The sequence below is a fragment of the Gambusia affinis genome, linkage group LG09 (genome assembly GCF_019740435.1).
Source record: "Gambusia affinis linkage group LG09, SWU_Gaff_1.0, whole genome shotgun sequence".
In the NCBI taxonomy this organism is placed as follows: Eukaryota; Metazoa; Chordata; class Actinopteri; order Cyprinodontiformes; family Poeciliidae; genus Gambusia; species Gambusia affinis.
Window position 1 is genome coordinate 21739493 of NC_057876.1, and position 17554 is coordinate 21757046.

Genomic DNA, 17554 nt, shown 5'->3' on the forward strand with positions numbered 1-17554 from the left:
ATGGATAAGATTTTAAAATAATTGTTACTTAAGAATGAAAAGGAAAGTTCCCATACCGGGAGTCGAACCCGGGCCGCCTGGGTGAAAACCAGGAATCCTAACCGCTAGACCATATGGGACCCGTACATGCTAGACAACAGCTAAGGTTTTTGAAAGATTATACGTGTAGTTTTGAATTGTTCAAGTAGGTCTAAAGAGAGTGAGCACATTTGATCACGTTTTAAATATATTTTTAAAACAAGAATAAAAGTCTTACATCTAACCCTAAAATATTTTGTGACAAAATCAGAATAGTTCAAATAAATTCAGCTTTATAATTCTGATTGATTTAAGTATTCAATGTGTTTCCTATATAGTTTTAGAAATAAATTAAGGTATGTTTATGTGCCTTATAACCACATTGTATTTCATTCTGATTGTCCTGTTCTATTTTGAAATGCAGATATTGTTCATTTTGTCTCATCACTAATATTAATAGTTGAAAAACATTTTTCTACGCATTTCAAAAGCATGAAGATTAGTTAAACGTAAACTTTATAACTTTTATTACAAAAAATTACTTTGTAAGCCACTCACAACATGGCGAATGCGCTGAAGTACAGTCTATCGCACATATGTCAGAGTCAAGGCCCGCGGGCCACATCCGGCCCGCGAGAAGATTTTCTACGGCCCCTGGGATGATATTAGAACCGGCCCGCAGCAAGCCGGCACCCCGTCTGAAAAAATGCGAGATTTCGATCCTCACATCGCGCGCACACCCCCGTTCGATCCTCACAACGCGCATGATTCCCGGTCCGCTGCACTAGACCAAATGCGTCATTTAAAAAAATCTCAATGAACATTCGATCAGTCCGGCCCTCGGCTTGTAGCTAAATTTTTTATTTGGCCCTCCGTCCATTTGACTTTGACACCCCTGGTCTATCGGGTAACTACGATACACGAATACATGGGTCCTAGCACCATCTTGTGGTCTTTCACAGGTACTACATACAGAAACTAGAAACATTTTTCTGTTAAGACAGTTGAGTAGACTGTGCATGAACTGTTTAAGTTGACAAAGAGAAAATATTAACTAATGTAAATGAGGGCCATTTAAACTGTGAAGCTATAGTGGGTCGCTGAATGCTTTTTGCTTCCCCAACAAAACGAAACATGGTAGCAAACATATGACGTAATTTATTTGGAGCTATCCAACTGAAAAGATAGGGTTCCTCGACTGATTTAAAAATGCTCTAGTTAAAACAATAAGGATTTTAGTCTAGCTTCAGAAAAATATACTGTAATTCTACATATTTTAACTTATTCATACTACACTGTTTTGTGATCTTGTTGCCATATAATATTAAAATGTTATCAAACGCAACCTCCCCACCGTGGTGTAAATGGTATCGTCACAGACGAGAGGCAGCCAACTATTTGTCAAACTAGTAGCAAACGTTGGCTGCCCAGCTATCAGTTGAGGAAATATAACACCTTACGGAAGACCTTGCTATCTTTTGAGCTCTTTTGTTTGTTTGGGGAGGCCTTAGTTTTCATATTAATACGATGTCAACTCCAGCACGACGACGTTTAATGAGAGACTTTAAACGGTAAGTTATAGGGGAGGAACAGAAGTAGCTAACATTAGCATCCTGAAGCTTTTTTTTTAGCATTAGCTCAAGTGACAAATACAACGTAAACAACAAAATAGTCAATAGTCAAACAGATCTGTAAATGTCAACTAAATGTATCTTATAGTTAGTGTTACTTGTTTGTAATTACAGTTTAGTTTAATAGGAAACTGTTCGTAACGTTTAACCAACAGGTCCGCTTCTACCGGCGTAAGCAAACCAGATTGTGGTTGTAACGTCTACGTTGTGTAATTCGTACACCATTGCTTTTGATGGTGTACGAGCCACAAATATAGCCTTTTAAAAAAAAGAAAAAAAAGTATATACGTTTCCCGGAGACTTGAACAGATGCGCGGGTGTAGTTGAAGTCAGTGGCCATATGGTCCTTCAGCTAGAGGAAAGGTTGCTTCTGCCCTAACCCGGGCCTTGATAGATCATCGCTTAAGGTTGGGGATCAGCAACCATCTGCCATGTAGAGACTGAACACCTGCACTCACTAAGCACAGCTATCTGTGGCACATGGTTAATCTACGTATGTTCCAGTTAGAATCCACTAACGACCACATATTTAACGATCTGAACCAGTTTGGCTCCACAGTAGAAATCTCTGTTACATAGTTCTTTTACAGGCTTAACTAAGTCTGTTTACCTTGAAGAATACTAAGTGAGTGGTATTTTCAGGTCAAAAGGCTTTTCTTAAAACTAATACTTTGGGGTGATGTATGTCCCCAACCTGCAAAAGGTTGATGCCCCAAATCACAAAAAAATGCATAAGTTTCAATTGGACATAGTTGTGTTTTTCATTAATGTTATCCCTATTCAATAAAAATACTTTATTTATCCCAATAGAAAATTAAAAGTAGCAACTCTCATTCTTCAATTATCTTCAAAGGATTCCCAGTAGCAGTCAGTCTTATATTCTGAAGAGAAGAAAATTTCAGGACACTAGACACTGGATTTCAATTACAAATGTGCCCAAAACTTTGTCAATATTTCGCAATTACGGTGTGTCCGTTAAATACGAAACGCAATTAAAGTCACACGTGAATACGTTTGTTCACAAGGTAAGTTATTATAAAACATGCTACACCATCATCCAACTACTTTCTCTTGTCTTCAGGGTTTGCTAGTGGCAACATCTGTTGTTAATTATGTTACTCAAATAGTGCAAATAAAAGTGCTTCCATAGCAGTTTTGTGAAATAAATCAACTTGAATACAGCCAAGAAAAAAAACACATCATCGTATCACCAAAACCTTTTATGAGAAAAAGTTTTTTTTTGACACTGGTGTGTTTCCAGTTATCAAATTTATTTTCAAAATGTCAAATTGCACAATTATGTGTTCAGTGGAAATGCAACTAGTGACCATATTCCACAGTAACATGTCCTGTAGGCAAGCACTGCTAACCCATTTTATTTGCTTTTACCACTTCTTTTTAAGTCTGTCTAGCTGTATCATTAAAGAGAGATATTGAAGTCGGTGATATGATCTTTGCCTATTATGATTGATAGAAGAGATGGTTAAAATATTATTATTCAGAGGTCACAGTAAGTTATTAGTCCTTTTTATTCAGCTAAAAGTCTATTTTCTCTCCTATTAGTGCTGGACAGGACATCACATTTATATCTATCTCAACAAAAGCACACAGTATTATCTCAAAACATGTTCTGAGTGCAATTGGTTTTGACCAGTAGCGTCAGTCTTACAAGGTTATTTTAGGATAAACACTACTTAATATTTTATACCCATTATAAGCTCCATTAGAAATTTTATTATTCATACCAAAGAAACATAATGCAGCAGTGATTGATTCTATTTCTCTATGAACATATTCTGATGTTGTTGTGTTTGTATTCAGGCTGCAGGAGGATCCCCCAGCTGGAGTCAGCGGAGCCCCATCAGAAAATAATATCATGGTTTGGAACGCAGTCATTTTCGGGTAAGTGAATCAGATAAAATCTAGGTTATCAACAGTAGAGATGCACCAATCGATCAGCCGATTTCCCCTTGAATGATCCTAATCGGTACTCATCAGACCATATTGAAAAATTATGTTTTCTGAAAACGCGACAATAATAGTATTGTGTTGTGTCCATTTTCAAGTAATGTAATGGAAAGGGCATAATAATGATGCCATAAGGATGCCATTTCCATTATTTAAATTCTGATGAGCATTTAATTCTGAAACTACAAAACATTTTAAGTATCCAAACTAAATAAAACAACAGAAACAAACAAGATGAATTATTACGTCTCTGAAACTAAATGATCCTTCAAAGAAGGAATGGTTGAGACCAAAGAACCAGACTGAAGACTTTTATCATTCAGTTTTTGACAGAAAGAGAAAAATGATAAATCATGCAAATGGAAATTATTGAGCTTGTTTTAAATTATCATGCGATTAATTAATTTATTGCTCATTGCAACAGGCCTAGCAATTGCCACAAAAACTTTATGCAAAATGTACCATTTATTTTATTTAAAACAAATGGCTTTATAAGTACGTACAATTACAGTGATAATCACATGTACTTACGCTTTTTGGTTGAGGAAAAACGTCCACTAACAAGCTTAGAAATTCAATTGTTCAGGCTTTCTGCTTGTGGTTTGCAAACTTTAGTACATTTATTAAGAGTGATTGGCTGCACTGTTTTAGTGTCCGCACCATGGCTATCCACTAAAAATATTTCCTAATAGCTAGCTGAAAATTGGTATCGACTGTAAAGAAAGAAAAAAAAAACGATTGGTGCTTCGCTAATAAGATAAGTAGTAGTAATTGTTTGGGGCTGCCATCAATATGAAAGTATGAAATTAAAATCCTGATGTTTATATTTGGTGTTAAGACTTGATAATAGCAAATAATGCTAAGAAAAAGTGACTGCTAAAAACCAGAAGCAGTGTGTGGAAATACTGCTCCTTTGATTCCAGATGAATTTTGGTTGTGAGTCTTTCTAAAAGTATTTTTGCTCGTCTGGAGCAATAAAAACGTTAACAGAATGTCAAGAAGGAAAGAAAGCTCCAGCTAAAATGTCAGAGAAGCATTTGTTGCTAATCTTCAATTGCAGATGTTAATTAAGGTGATTTCCAAACCAGCTGACGTCACAAATGGAAACATTCAGGACTTTCGCCAATCTCTATTAACCTTGCTATTGAACTTCGTTTCTTTCACCCTGCAGTTATGTTTTGATGCAACACTCTTTTATATAACAGTTATATGGTGTAATAACTGTTATCCATTCAATGTCAGTGGATAACAAACTGTTACTGCTGATGACTGGAGTTGGCCAGACATTTGGAAAATGATATATAACATATCTGGTTTCTTATTTTTATAGGCCAGAGGGAACACCTTTTGAAGATGGTATGTATTTTTATTATTTATCTTCTTAAAACATTGAAAAAAATACTCAATTTAAAGTCTTTAAATTGTTGTAAATATTACACACAGAAATAAAGTTGGTGTCCGTTTGGAGAATTTTAATAAAACACAAAATAAATTAATTTTAAATTCTTAATTTCAGTTTACAATTCTTTCCTTCAGGAACCTTCAAACTTACCATTGAATTCACAGAAGAATATCCTAATAAACCTCCAACAGTGAGATTTGTCTCCAAAATGTTCCATCCTAATGGTATGTTATTTCCTTAAATCTTAGATAAACTGAAAGCTTAAAGTAAAAAATGCTTTTTTTTTTTTTTTTTTTTTTGCAGTGTATGCAGACGGGAGCATATGCTTAGATATACTTCAGAATCGCTGGAGTCCAACCTATGATGTTTCTTCTATCTTAACTTCAATACAGGTAATACAACTTTACAGAACCATACAGCTGAGTATAAAACCTTCAAGTTTAACCTGAACCGGAAGTGGTCTGAGCCACTGAGCAGCCATCTTGGTAGGAAAAGCATAGGTGACCCATGGCTTCAAGACCAAGAAATAAAAACTATATTGACACTCTTGACCAACGTGCAAAAGAATTTCTATCAACAAAATCTCTACACATTCTGAGTTTATTGTTGTCATCAGTGTTGGCATAGTTACTTTGAAAAAGTAACTTTAATTGGACTACTGATTACTCCTTGAAAAAGTAACTTAGTTAGATTACTGACTACTTGATTTGGAAAGTAACTAAGTTACACTAAAAGTAACTTTTTAGTTACTTTCAGTAGCTGCTAACAACAACGCTCCGCCTCCTGTGAAAATCACATTGAGCTTTGCCAATTTTTTATTGTAAGCTATTTTATAATGGTAGCATCAACAATGTGTCTCCACTGATAAGGTTGAACTGAAGAGGAGATTGTAGAAAAAACAGTACAAAAAAAATAAAAAACCTGAGTAATTTGTGTGGTCCACTGTTGTCTGGAAAACTCTAAGAAGGATTGTAAAGCCCCCCAACCCCCCATCTGCAGGTTCTGCGTTCCCTCGCAGCTCCACAGCTCAGATGGCTGCACAGATTTGTGACACTTATCTTAATATTAATAATTATAGTGGCGTTAACTTGCCATTCTAATTATTGCCAACTACGGACACGTTTATTCGTGGCTGTTTTCACGTTTATTGCGCTGTTCATATTAGTCTCGATGTTTGCAGTTTTCTGGAGCGTAACGCGAAGCTCGATGTCATTCAGAGGTAATATATTAACTTGACATTAACAAAGACCCAGCGGGACGGATCATCCGGGAAATGATGGGCAGGGAGAGACTGAGTAAGACTCCCTTAATGACGGACAAATTCTGGGATTTATTATGAGTCTGCTTATTTCCAAACCCAAATGAGTAACTTCACGTTCAAAAGCCACTCATTAAATCTGCCCGTTTATAATAATCGGACTTGTGACAGAAACTCAAAATAGTTCCATAGACGTCGGTCACCGACAAGACGCGATTAAATAACATAAGTAACTGTAGTCTGACTACTCGATTTGAAATAGCAACGCGTTAGATTACTCGTTACTGAAAAAAGTGGTCCGATGTCAGTAACGCGTTACAAATTAACGCGTTACTGACATCACTGGTTGTCATAGCAACTCATGGCAGTTGTCATGGATACCTACCAAGATGGCTGTCAGCTGCAAAGTTACCAGAGGCGTGACATCACATGAGAACTATTCATATATGTTTATATGAATACATTACTTATGGGAACTTGTAGCTGATGGCATTCTTGAAATCTGTAACTGTCATGAGTTGCTATGACAACAATAAACAAGCCACAAGCTTAACACTAGCTTTCACCTTGTTCCTATCTAATTTATAATGAATACAAGTACATTACAACTATTACTGGATAGGGTTTTGAGTACTTTACTCACCGCTGTGTAATACTAAGAAATATCAGTGATATTTAGTACTTACTTCCAAGTTAAGAAAATGAGCAGAGCTAATGTAGCTTTTATCTGCAAGCTGAGATAAACATGTAGCCTACATGTTTACTACAAACTTGCTCTGCCAGTCACCAGAACTTTGTTATTCATGTCAAGAGTTTGTACATCCTTTACAGATCCATTTAAATATTGACTTCAGGCTGGAAAGTTCCTCCATGGTTGTCACAATCTTCATGTTCACTAAATGGTGAACTATTTCTTAGTATGAGATCGGAGGCAGCATGTCCACATCGTCTGACATATTTTCATTCTCCTCTCATACGGGTCCAAGGGCAATCATTTTGTTTATGTCTTTCTTTTGCTCATTGGTCAACAGTGTCAAAATGATTTCTTTTCGTCTCGCAGCCATGGTTCACTTGGCTAACAAGATGGCGGTTCAGTGACACGAATCACTTCCGGTTCAGACTTGCGGAAGCTATGTATTGGCTTGAACACTAAACAGCTGATGTTCTCTGTATATTTAGTCTTTACTGGATGAGCCAAACCCAAACAGTCCAGCCAACAGCCAAGCAGCCCAGCTTTACCAGGAAAACAAGCGGGAGTATGAGAAGAGGGTTTCTGCTATTGTTGAACAGAGTTGGCGTGACTGTTGACACCTAATCAACGGGCACATGAACAGTGTGCACCACAGAATCGAGAGAAACCACCAATCGAGAAGACATCAGAAACACAGACACAACGACGCACCTTTTGAGATCCTCCAGTATACTTTGTCCCCTTACTGTTGCTAAGTTTGTATGCTGTAGTGCTGTGGCATTCACTGCTGCCGAATGCTGTTGTTTGACAGGAGCAGAGTTAAAAGTTAATGTACCTTGTTATCTCTGGGTTACTTCCTATACGCCTGTTTTCTTTTTCAACACGCAATAGCCCGTCTGAATTGTCAAACCTCTGCTTGGTAATTCATACATCAGGTATGTAGGGCTGTTTGGTTTGTAAATACTGCCAGTTTATATTCACAGAAAATAAAGCAGTTAATTTTCAATGGGCCAACAACATGAAAACCCCTCACCTCCCTTTCTTTTTTTTGTCTGCACATTGAAAGCCTTGGAGGGATAAAAAAAATTTTACCAAATATGACTGTCACTCCTTCTTATTACTCAACAGATGCCTTTTAGGGTCAGTTTTTAAATTTTTCTGTAGAGCCCTGCCTTTTTTGATTCTAAAATCTTGCCTCCTGCTCCTCTGAAAAGCAGAATTTTAGCATCCTTACTGTTTTTACAGTTTCACAAGGTTCAACCCATTTGACCTGCATATGTAGGTTTATCTTTTACCACATTCTGGAGGGCGCATTACTTTTTTATGGGTTAAGAGCCATAAAAAAAGGTTCTTACATTTCTATGCTATTTTTACAATCCTATAACTATCAAATCTGATTACACTTTGGCAAGCATTGGTGTCTTTTCAGATTACACAGCACTGGTAACCCATGTAACAAACTGTACATTATCTTGTAAATAAAATAAATATGCAACTCTTCGCGATTATTTTTTTTTTACATCAGTACATAAATATCAGAGTATCTGCAGGTTTCAACAAGTCAAAAAATTAATTAATTAATGCTTCCTATCTGCGATATTGCAAGCATCGTAAAATACCCCGTAGTGCCAAGCTGAGGTTTTGTTTTTGGCACAGAATGCAAGTAGGATCTTACGGTTTTGAAACGGACGTAGCACTCGGGTTATACTGAGAAAGAAAAATACGCCAATAAACTCGTCTGATACGTCATATTACAAGAATAAAGTCAAAATAAGAGTAAAGTAATTTATTGACGTCTTTCTGCAAATGTAATTATGTTTCCTTCGAGTGGCTTTAATACTCCGTTGTATGAAGCAGAAGTGAGCAAGTGGCGAAAACAAGCGATATATTTGAACTTACTCATGACCGACGCAGAAAAGCTAACTAGCTAGCTCATTTGCATCTAGTTAACGGTAGAATCCATAGAATAAACCATAAACCGCCTCGAGACAGAATGCAACGAAGATTTTTTTTTTCGGGCGGTCAAACATTCGCCTGACAGAAAAGGCCACAAGATTAAAAAGATATCTAACTTTTATATACGAGACTAAGTAGTCCTAACACAACAAAATTTAAGGCCTGTGATTAAAGTCAAATTATTTTTTTTATTTTTAGATACATTTAAGAGTTTTTAAGGATGCGCAGCGTGGACAACCTGAACGCAAGAGAATATCAGACTACAATACTCAAATGCTTGTTTTAAATAGTTAAACTAGAACACTTGTTACAGCTAATGAGAACCACAATTTCAGATTTCAAAATTATTTTTAATGCTGAAATATTATTTTTTTCAACATCATAAGATTACTTAAAGGACTTCACAAGCAGCAACAGCCTCAGGAAAGGCATATTTCTGTATTTAAAATGCTTTAAAATTGATGTAATTTCCTTTAAAAACTGGGTTTTCATTTTCTGTAAGCCATAATTAACTAAATGAACAACTTTAACTTTATGCAATTGAGCAAATTTTGTCATTGACTTTCTAATTTACATAGATGCACATTCGTATCTGAATTAAATTCAGCTTGTTGATTATTTTTCATTTATTTATTACTTACACCTGTGAAAACAAGCAGACAGGTTAGGTGTACTCATACAAACAGCCATTTAACAATTAAGACCACAGATTCTACATAAACATTTTTGGGATCACTGATGCAGGTGGCAGAATGATCTCCTGTAACTGAATTGAAAGCAAAAACTAAAAAAATGAAAACATTCCTGAATACAGGTGCATTACCACAGTAAGGCTGGTATGAATTTAGCTACAGTTAAGATTTTAATGCCACTTTAATCCAGGTCTTACATGAGTGAACAGTCTACAGCACAGGTGTTAAACTCCGGTCCTCACGGGTCGGTGTCCTGCAGTTTTTAGATGAGTCACAGGAACAAAACACTGGAATGAAATGGCTTAATTACCTCCTTCTTGTGTAGATCAGTTCTCCAGAGCCGTGCTAATGATCTAATTATTCTATTCAGGTGTGGTCCAGCAGAGGCACATCTAAAGGTTGCAGGACAGTGGTCATCGAGGACTGGAGTTTGAGACCCCTGGTCTACAGTGTTTCCAAACAAAGAGAAGCTGCGTACTCTGCCGGGTTCATTAAACAGTCAAAGAGAAACGTTCACAAAGCCAATTTTTAAAAACTGAATATAACTGAACGAGTTATCTTCAGCAATGAAAACCTGAAAAGATGAGGTCTGGAGACAGAAACTACTCACCCTCCAGTCAGCTAATAATGAAGGAATGTCAAAAAACATTTCGTTTTTTAGATTTGCTAAAACATGTTGCAAATTTTCCCACGCAAATCAAAAATGGCAGGTACATTTTCACTTCAAAAACACCAAATATTACCAAGAACTTTTGGTCTAGTTTCTACATTTAAAATAAGACAAAATGGCTTCCATGAAACTTTTCAGTTCTTAAAAACATAGCTTGTTTCAAATAAATAATTCTTTATTATTGATGACAAAGTAATATTTCCACTAGCAGATTATTTCGCTTATAACATTTTTCCTCAGTTATAAGTGAAATAATCTGCCAGTGGAAAAAATCAATATTAAGAAATTATTTACTTAAAATATGCTCCTAAACTGCCAAAAAGCTACTTGTATGGTTGGGTTATATGAATTAAAAATAAAATCAGATTTTTTTATACTAAATCTGATCTCAATGTTTTCTTGTTTTCTAAAAAAAGAAATTACAAATGACAGAAAATATTTTCAAAAGTGGTTTTTATTGTCTCTTCTGTGAGTTGTACAACAGAGTATTAGGGCCTGGCTTACAAGAATGTTTAACTGTGAGAATATAGTTATAATATTAACAGAATAGACACAATTTTACCATAAAACGTCTTAAAATTAGGAGGAAAAAAAAGTTGTTTTAATTAGAAAAAAAAAATGTTGAAGATCTGTCATGACCAGCTGTGATTCGTTTTAGTTTCAAAGTCCTGCTGCTGATGGTAATTTGATGCTGATATGTCAAAAGATTAAGTACTTATCTGTAAAACCATGACCAAATTGTTTTTGTTTTTGTTCTCATAAAATTATGATTTCACTCTCCAAATATTATGACTTTATCCCCGTAATTAAAATAAATCATAGACTGGCCCTAATATTCAGTCGTAAAACAAAGTTTGTCAAACAAAATGGCCGCCGCTGGCATCACTTTGAACTATGGAAACATAAGGAGTAAATTGGTAAAAAATAAATTAAAATTCCCAGATTTTCCAAAAATTAAATCTTGGTTTTATCTTATTTCAAATATGTTGAATTATCTAGAAACTAGACAGAAACATTTGGTGATATTTTGTGTTTTTGCGGTTGGACCCGATTCAGACTGGGCATCAGCGTTGGTCCTGGCTGGTCCAATCACATCTGGTTTCTCTTGTCAGGACGGCACTCACACTTTCATAAACATTCATCTTGAGCTTTTATTTATTTATTATAATCTTTTTTTTTTTTTGCCAAAAGGATGGAAAGAAAATATTTAATGATTTTAAGAACAAGAATCAGGTGAAGAAGTTTGAATTAGTGCTGAGGGATGTGGGTTAAAAAATAAAATATCAAATTTTTTAAAATCAAAATTAGATTTTTTTTTCCTTTCAAAAAATGTAAAATACAAATGAAAGAGAATATCTTAAACTTATTACTTACTCATTCCTTCTGTAAGTTGATCTGAATTCAAAGTAAATAAAACAAACTAGTCAAACAAGATGGCCGCCCTGGGCGTGCTGACATCACTCTGAACCATGGAAACCCAATGGTGAAAATTACAACTGATTTATCGCCCATCCCTAGTTTTAATTTAATTACATATTCAGGCTCAAATATATACATACATGTTTAAATATTTGGTTAATTTTCCCTGAGTAAGTTGCAGAGAAATCACATTCAAACTTTCTGCATGATCCTTCTTTATTATGACTATTTCCTGGCACTGACCTAGAATGACCTTGAAATTGACCTTTTAGGCATAGGCCATGAGTTCTCAATAGGGCTGACATCTTTCTAGAGCCCTACTTTCCCTTAGCATGATGTTGCCACCACCAGCTGGCGGCGTTCTGGTGTCTCAAAGCGTCAACTTCAAATCTACACTGCAAAAACACAAAATTTTACCAAGCATTTTTAGTCTAGTTTCTAATATCTTAGTACAATAGAAATAAGACAAAACTAAATTACAAGCCACTTTTCAGCAGGATATACAAGTTTGATTTGAGTAAACAAGTCCTTGTTGTTGATGAAAAGGTTTCTAGGTCCTCTGGTAGATTATTTCACTTATGGGAAAATTGTTTTGTTATAAGGGAAACAACTTGCCAGTTGAAATAGTTGTTCTTTTAAATCAAAATTAAGGAATTATTTACTTAAAACAAACTCATATCTTGCTGAAAAGTTACTTGTACGTTAGTTTTATCTTATTTCACACAAACTAGAAACTAGACCAAAAATGCTTGGTAAGATTTTGTGTTTTTGCAGTGTAGCTCAAACATTTGTCTTTACTGAGCAAAAAACTTATTTTAAATTTTAAAGTGTTTCTTCCATATTTGGTGGTTTTCACGGTTTCTGAATCTCCTAACCAATAACATTTCATCAGAGGTGGAAAATTTTTAAGTGTCAATGTTGGGATTGAGATAAAGAGATTTTGAAAATATGTGGTTTATGCTTAAAAAAAAAATCAGGTCAGTAGCAGGAAGTCATCTGATTTTAATGAACTATACTAATTCTACCAAGAGCGATCAATTATCCCAGTAAAATTAAGCAAACACTTCAATTAAAATTTGGAGTGTTTTTGTAAACTAACCAGAAGCTAAAGAGTTGTTTGTATAAATTTGAGCCAAAATGTATAATTCTTAATCCACAATAAATTCAAACTTCGTTCACCCAAGTATTGTCTTCAAAAGTTCTTTTTTTGAGTTATTTTACCCTGAAACATTATCAATATAACAGCAAAATTAATGGCTATTGTAACATCTGATGCAAACTGTGTGTAGTGCTACATGTGAAGCAGCTAAATGATCCCTAGTGTCAGGTTTTTTTTCAGGTATAAATGGTGAAATTTAAAGCCAGGACGCATGCTGCTGCCATGTCCGAACCGGGCCTAGCTGTGATATGTTTTGAAGTCCAATTCGGAGGAAATTTCCAATTTATTTTCATGCAGTTTAATGAGACGCCTGAGGCTTGACGAGTTCGTATCGGCCAACCTGTCCTTCCTGTAAGAGCTGACCAATCAGCTGGTCTTTGTGTACTTTCCGACTGACGACCAGAAACCGGTCCCATCCCTGTCCGTAGGACTTGCTGCGTAGGCCGTATTTTTGGGAAATCTGGTGAATCTGCTTGCGCTCGTCATCGGTGAGTTCGTTGGAGAAGCGGAGGTCGTCCGTTCTGTCCGAGCTGGCGTAGTTGCGGATGACGTCCTCAATGTCCCGCTTGCTGAGCAGGTTTCCCGCTTTAACCATTTCCATGCCCAGACCCTCCCTGGAGAACTGCTCCTTGACTCTGATTGGCTCGGCGATGCCGTCGCCGTCCCGGCCGAGGCCGCCGCCTTTCCAGCCCATCTTACGCAGCAGCTGGTTTCCGATGTTATCCTCCTTGATCTCCTGCTTCAGCGCATCCTCGCCAGAGCGAGCGAGAATCTGAGAGCGGGAAATGGCGCCGTTGTGTCCCTCCTTCCTCAAGTTGGACTTGACGACCGCCTGAGTCTGTCGTAAGGTGGACAACGCCTCATTCGCCGCAATGTGCTTCACTAACTTCTTCGGCCCGACTCCCGCTGCGACGTACTGCCCTTCCAGGTAAACTTCGCACTTCCAGTGATGATCGGGCAAAACCGAGAATCTGTAATCCGCGCTCACTTTGTTAAACTGAGCCGTGTCATTGATGATGCAGATGGCGTTATCGTTATTCTCCAAGATCACAAGCTCGCTCAGTTGCTTCTTTTTCACTCCAAAAGAATCGCAGTCCGACTGTGGTGGGAAGCAGTTGCCAGAATCCTGCGGATTACTTCTGAAGGACTGTTTCTGCCAGGGCTGCCGTTGTGCTTGGTTGAGGCGAAGCTTCCTCACAGCCTCCTCGGCGGCGGCATGTTTGGAGCTCTTCTTCGTCCCTGTCGCCTGCGCTATCAGCTCGTCCTGCAGGAAGATGCTGCACTGCCACAGGTTGCTGGGCAGCTGGAGGAACTTGTAGTCAATCTTCATGCGGTTGAAGGCGTTGGAGTTGTTCAGAATGCAGATGGCGTCGTACGCGTTGTCCATCACCACAAACTCGGTCCAGTGCTTGTTTCGGTCGGGCTCATGTTGGCCCTTGGAGCCCGGCATCGGCTTGTCCTCTGGGTTTCGGAGCGCCGGCAGGAACGCAGGCGTTGGGCTGTGTGTCTGGCACACGACTATGTCACTGACCACCAGGTGTCGGTATCGACGCTGCACAACGCGGACCTCCACCGGCTTCAGGAAGAGCTTCACAGCTTGCTCGGATGCGCGGTCTCTTGCGCCGTTTTTGCTGCCCGAATATCCGGTTGCCAGATACACGCCCTGACATCTCAGTTCACAGGCGTAGCCGTCCGTCGGCACTTTCCTGTTCTTTGGCAGGTCCGCTTGTGGGATATCCTTCAGGTTGACGTAAATGTACTCTGGGTTGGTCTTGCAGGCCTGGATGCTGCGGCTCAACATGAAGTTGTAGTTCGGTGAGTCGCTTCCTGTCATCAACACAGGGTTCCTGAAGGCAACAGATAACGCGTTGGCAACACTGGTGATCAGCCTCTGCTTCTCCTCTAGCGCGGAGTGAGATATCAGAAGAGGCTTCGCGGACTCTGCTGCTTTGGGACTGGCAGCGCTTGGGCCGCTGTAGACTCTGCTGAAAGGCCGGTCCTGATGGCCGTAACCCAAACCCTGACGACCCGAATCCCAGCTGCTGGTTCTGCTGCCGCCGCCACCGCCGCCGCCATAGCCATTAAACCTCTGCGGCTTCGAGTACGAGTTTAAGCTGTGAGAGGAGGCGTGCGCTACGTACTTGGCAGTGTAGTCCTGCTGCGTTCTCGCCATGTAGTTCGAAGACGGCATGCGGCCTCCATAACCCAGTCCACTAGTGCTACCTGAGGAACCGTCTCGGTCCATGTGGGAACCCCAAAAGTCACCCGAGTGCGACGGCACTCGGTCGAAAGTGGGCCTGAGGGAGGAGAAGCCCTGCGCCCAGCCGCTGGCGGCAGAGTGGTGGGACTCCCACGGTCTGCCGCCGTGCGACTCACTCTTCCTGCGCTCCTCATCGTTCTCCTTCTCATCGGTGCCGGTTCCTCCGCTGCTCCCACTGCTAACGAAGTGCACAGGCTCAAACCGAGGTTGGGGTCCAAACTTTGTCAAAGGCATTTTCCTCATGGGTTCGTCTCCTGCAAAAACCCAAAGTCAGAACTGAACAAAAGTCAGAACTAAACCAAAGGAACACTGAGTTTCTGCTTATGGAACAATCTGTCAAAAGAAATCAGAGTAGAATAATTTCTACTTTTAAGAAATTAATAAAATGTAACATTACATCATGTTATGACAAGATTTCCCCCAGAAGCCCAGTAGTAGGGCTGTAATCCAGGAGCCTGTTTTATAGTTAAAAATGTTTAAAGTTGGCAGACTTTAGGGGTAAACTATATGAAATGATTTATCTTCAAACTATTTTTTGTTTAAATATGAACATATCACATGCTCACATAAACTGTAAATGATCAGTTACTGTGAAAACACTTTTTCCCACGTTAAAACATTAGTATTGGTTTACTTGTTTAAGATATGATAGCACAACATTTTACTTAGTTCACCATATTTTTATAGTTTTTTTATTTGGAGGGATATGGGCGATAATAGCATAAATAATAAATTTATATACATACATAGAGAATTGAGACCAGAATTATTGAGACTACATAAGATTATTTTCTTCAAACTATTCCTTTTTATAATGTTTATGTCAAAATGTGACATATTCTTTTTAAACTGTAGATAAATTGAACAAAAAAAATATAAGCGCTTGTTTTAAAAAAACAGAAAAAACACAGTTGTGTCCAAACTTTTGGTCTGTACTGTATGTTTTAGACTAATTTAATTATATATTGTGGAAGTAAATAGTGTGTAATTTTGTCATGTTTTCAGCTATCATAAATAATGCTATGCAGTTTAGTTGTTTAATTTTACAACTATTAATTGCTCATTGGGAGCCATTGCTCTGCAGTATGTTTAGGGTTATTTATTGTATTTTATTTATTGTTTAAGTGCAGAAACTGCACAAATACAGTGAACCTGAGTGTGTGCTGTGAAGTAAACCTGCTGGACTTGAGACGAACATAGAAGGGTTACACATAGAGTGCTCTATATAGTCTGAAAACACAATAAACATCCCTAAAACAAATAAATGAATTTTAAAAATTCTATGTTTTTAGACAAACAAAGCTAAAGTTAAGCAAAAATAATGAAAAAAATTAAAATAATGTCAACACAACTCTGATAACTCACTGCCATCTGATGAAATGGGTCTCTTTTTAGCTTCAGAACCACCAGGACTTGGGTCAAAGGAGGGCATTTCGCCAGTGTGAGTCCCCTCTGCCATCACCAGGACTGTCCGAATCAGAACCGGGTCATACCTGTTACTGGAGCCAAACATCTAAATGAGACCTCAATGCGTCTGAACACCACGAATGAATGACAGTCCACAATGTTTTAGCATGCTGAAGCTGCAGGCAGCCTAAAACATGTATTAAACAATCGTTCTCATATACGGTTTTATAGTATGTAGTTTTCACAATAAAATGCGGAAAAACAGCCGAACTTTATGTCAACATTGTGGTTTTACAAAGTGACGCAGTTCATGAATATTTCAGAAGTTGCCACGTTTAGCTAACTAAATAACAATGCAACCTAAATAACAACACGTTCCTGAACAGTTAGTGAAGTAAAAATTACCTCAAGGTGTGAGCTTTGGTCCTGTAACACCTCTGTCATTTAACCAAGCAGAATCAAATGTTTAATATTTGTGGTGAAAACCGGTTAGAATCCTGTGCTAGCCTCACCGAGCTAGCTTCGCTGATAGCAATAGCTACCTAGCTCACTCTGCTCCGCTTCGAAAGCGACAACAAATCTAACGTCAACAAATCCATTTTGATCTCTACTGGAACCAGTGAACACGTGTTTTCAACTGCGAGCTTTAAACAGCGGGGAACCTTTCACCTGTCGGCTACGCGTTTATTCAAGCAGGAAGCGACCATTTTCTAGCCGCATCCTCAGGAAAATCATGGCGCCTGTCTGAACATTGGCCCGTCAGGCTTTCCGTACTTCCACCTGACTTCTTTTTAATAACAATATAAACATACACTCTAAATCCCGTAAAGCACATTGTACTCCTGATCCGTGAATCTAAATAATTTTCTCGCAGAACATCAGTTTTGCCTAGCCTCATGATTTAGATTATTTACTTATTCAAATATAATCAACTAAGTGTGTTTACTTTTTGTGTCAGAAGTTTCACAAAAATTTACTCAAGAATATTTAAAAATATTTTTACTTAAGTAAAAATAAAAAGTA

At 38.0% G+C, this 17554-nt stretch overlaps 2 protein-coding genes and 1 non-coding gene across 4 annotated transcripts; 1 reads left to right on the forward strand and 2 right to left on the reverse strand.

Moving 5' to 3' along the window:
- Nucleotides 1-47: 47 nt before the first annotated feature.
- trnae-uuc lies at nt 48-119 on the reverse strand. Its single transcript has one exon. It is a non-coding gene; the product is annotated as a tRNA-Glu (tRNA).
- A 1256-nt stretch (nt 120-1375) lies between these two features.
- On the forward strand, nt 1376-8468 carry LOC122837477 (ubiquitin-conjugating enzyme E2 A). Its single transcript, XM_044127833.1, has 6 exons — nt 1376-1589; nt 3471-3551; nt 4948-4973; nt 5154-5243; nt 5323-5411; nt 7457-8468. The coding sequence occupies exons 1-6, from the start codon at nt 1546-1548 to the stop codon at nt 7583-7585; spliced, it is 459 nt and encodes a 152-aa protein (XP_043983768.1). The 5' UTR covers nt 1376-1545; the 3' UTR covers nt 7586-8468.
- Nucleotides 8469-10722: 2254 nt separating this feature from the next.
- On the reverse strand, nt 10723-17303 carry nkrf (NFKB repressing factor). Of its 2 annotated transcripts, none has more exons than XM_044127832.1 (3): nt 16937-17303; nt 16490-16617; nt 10723-15378 (listed from the first exon to the last, which is right to left on the reverse strand). In XM_044127832.1, exons 2-3 carry the CDS (start codon nt 16581-16583, stop codon nt 13163-13165), a joined length of 2310 nt encoding a protein of 769 aa, XP_043983767.1. In that variant the 5' UTR covers nt 16584-16617; nt 16937-17303; the 3' UTR covers nt 10723-13162. The 2 variants fall into 2 exon arrangements, with proteins under 2 accessions (XP_043983767.1, XP_043983766.1); XM_044127831.1 differs by having other exon boundaries at nt 16490-16623; nt 16937-17302.
- Nucleotides 17304-17554: the final 251 nt, after the last annotated feature.

What these genes read in the sequence shown, in the direction of transcription:
- LOC122837477 (XM_044127833.1), top strand. Translation starts at nt 1,546, where the DNA reads ATGTCAACTCCAGCACGACGACGTTTAATGAGAGACTTTAAACG. An exon ending in GGGAACACCTTTTGAAGATG is followed by an intron (nt 4,974 to 5,153) that starts GTATGTATTTTT and finishes TCTTTCCTTCAG; the next exon opens with GAACCTTCAAACTTACCATT. An exon ending in CAAAATGTTCCATCCTAATG is followed by an intron (nt 5,244 to 5,322) that starts GTATGTTATTTC and finishes TTTTTTTTGCAG; the next exon opens with TGTATGCAGACGGGAGCATA.
- nkrf (XM_044127832.1), bottom strand. Translation starts at nt 16,583, where the DNA reads ATGGCAGAGGGGACTCACACTGGCGAAATGCCCTCCTTTGACCCAAGT. An exon ending in ACCCATTTCATCAGATGGCA is followed by an intron (nt 15,379 to 16,489) that starts GTGAGTTATCAG and finishes GGGTTTTTGCAG; the next exon opens with GAGACGAACCCATGAGGAAA.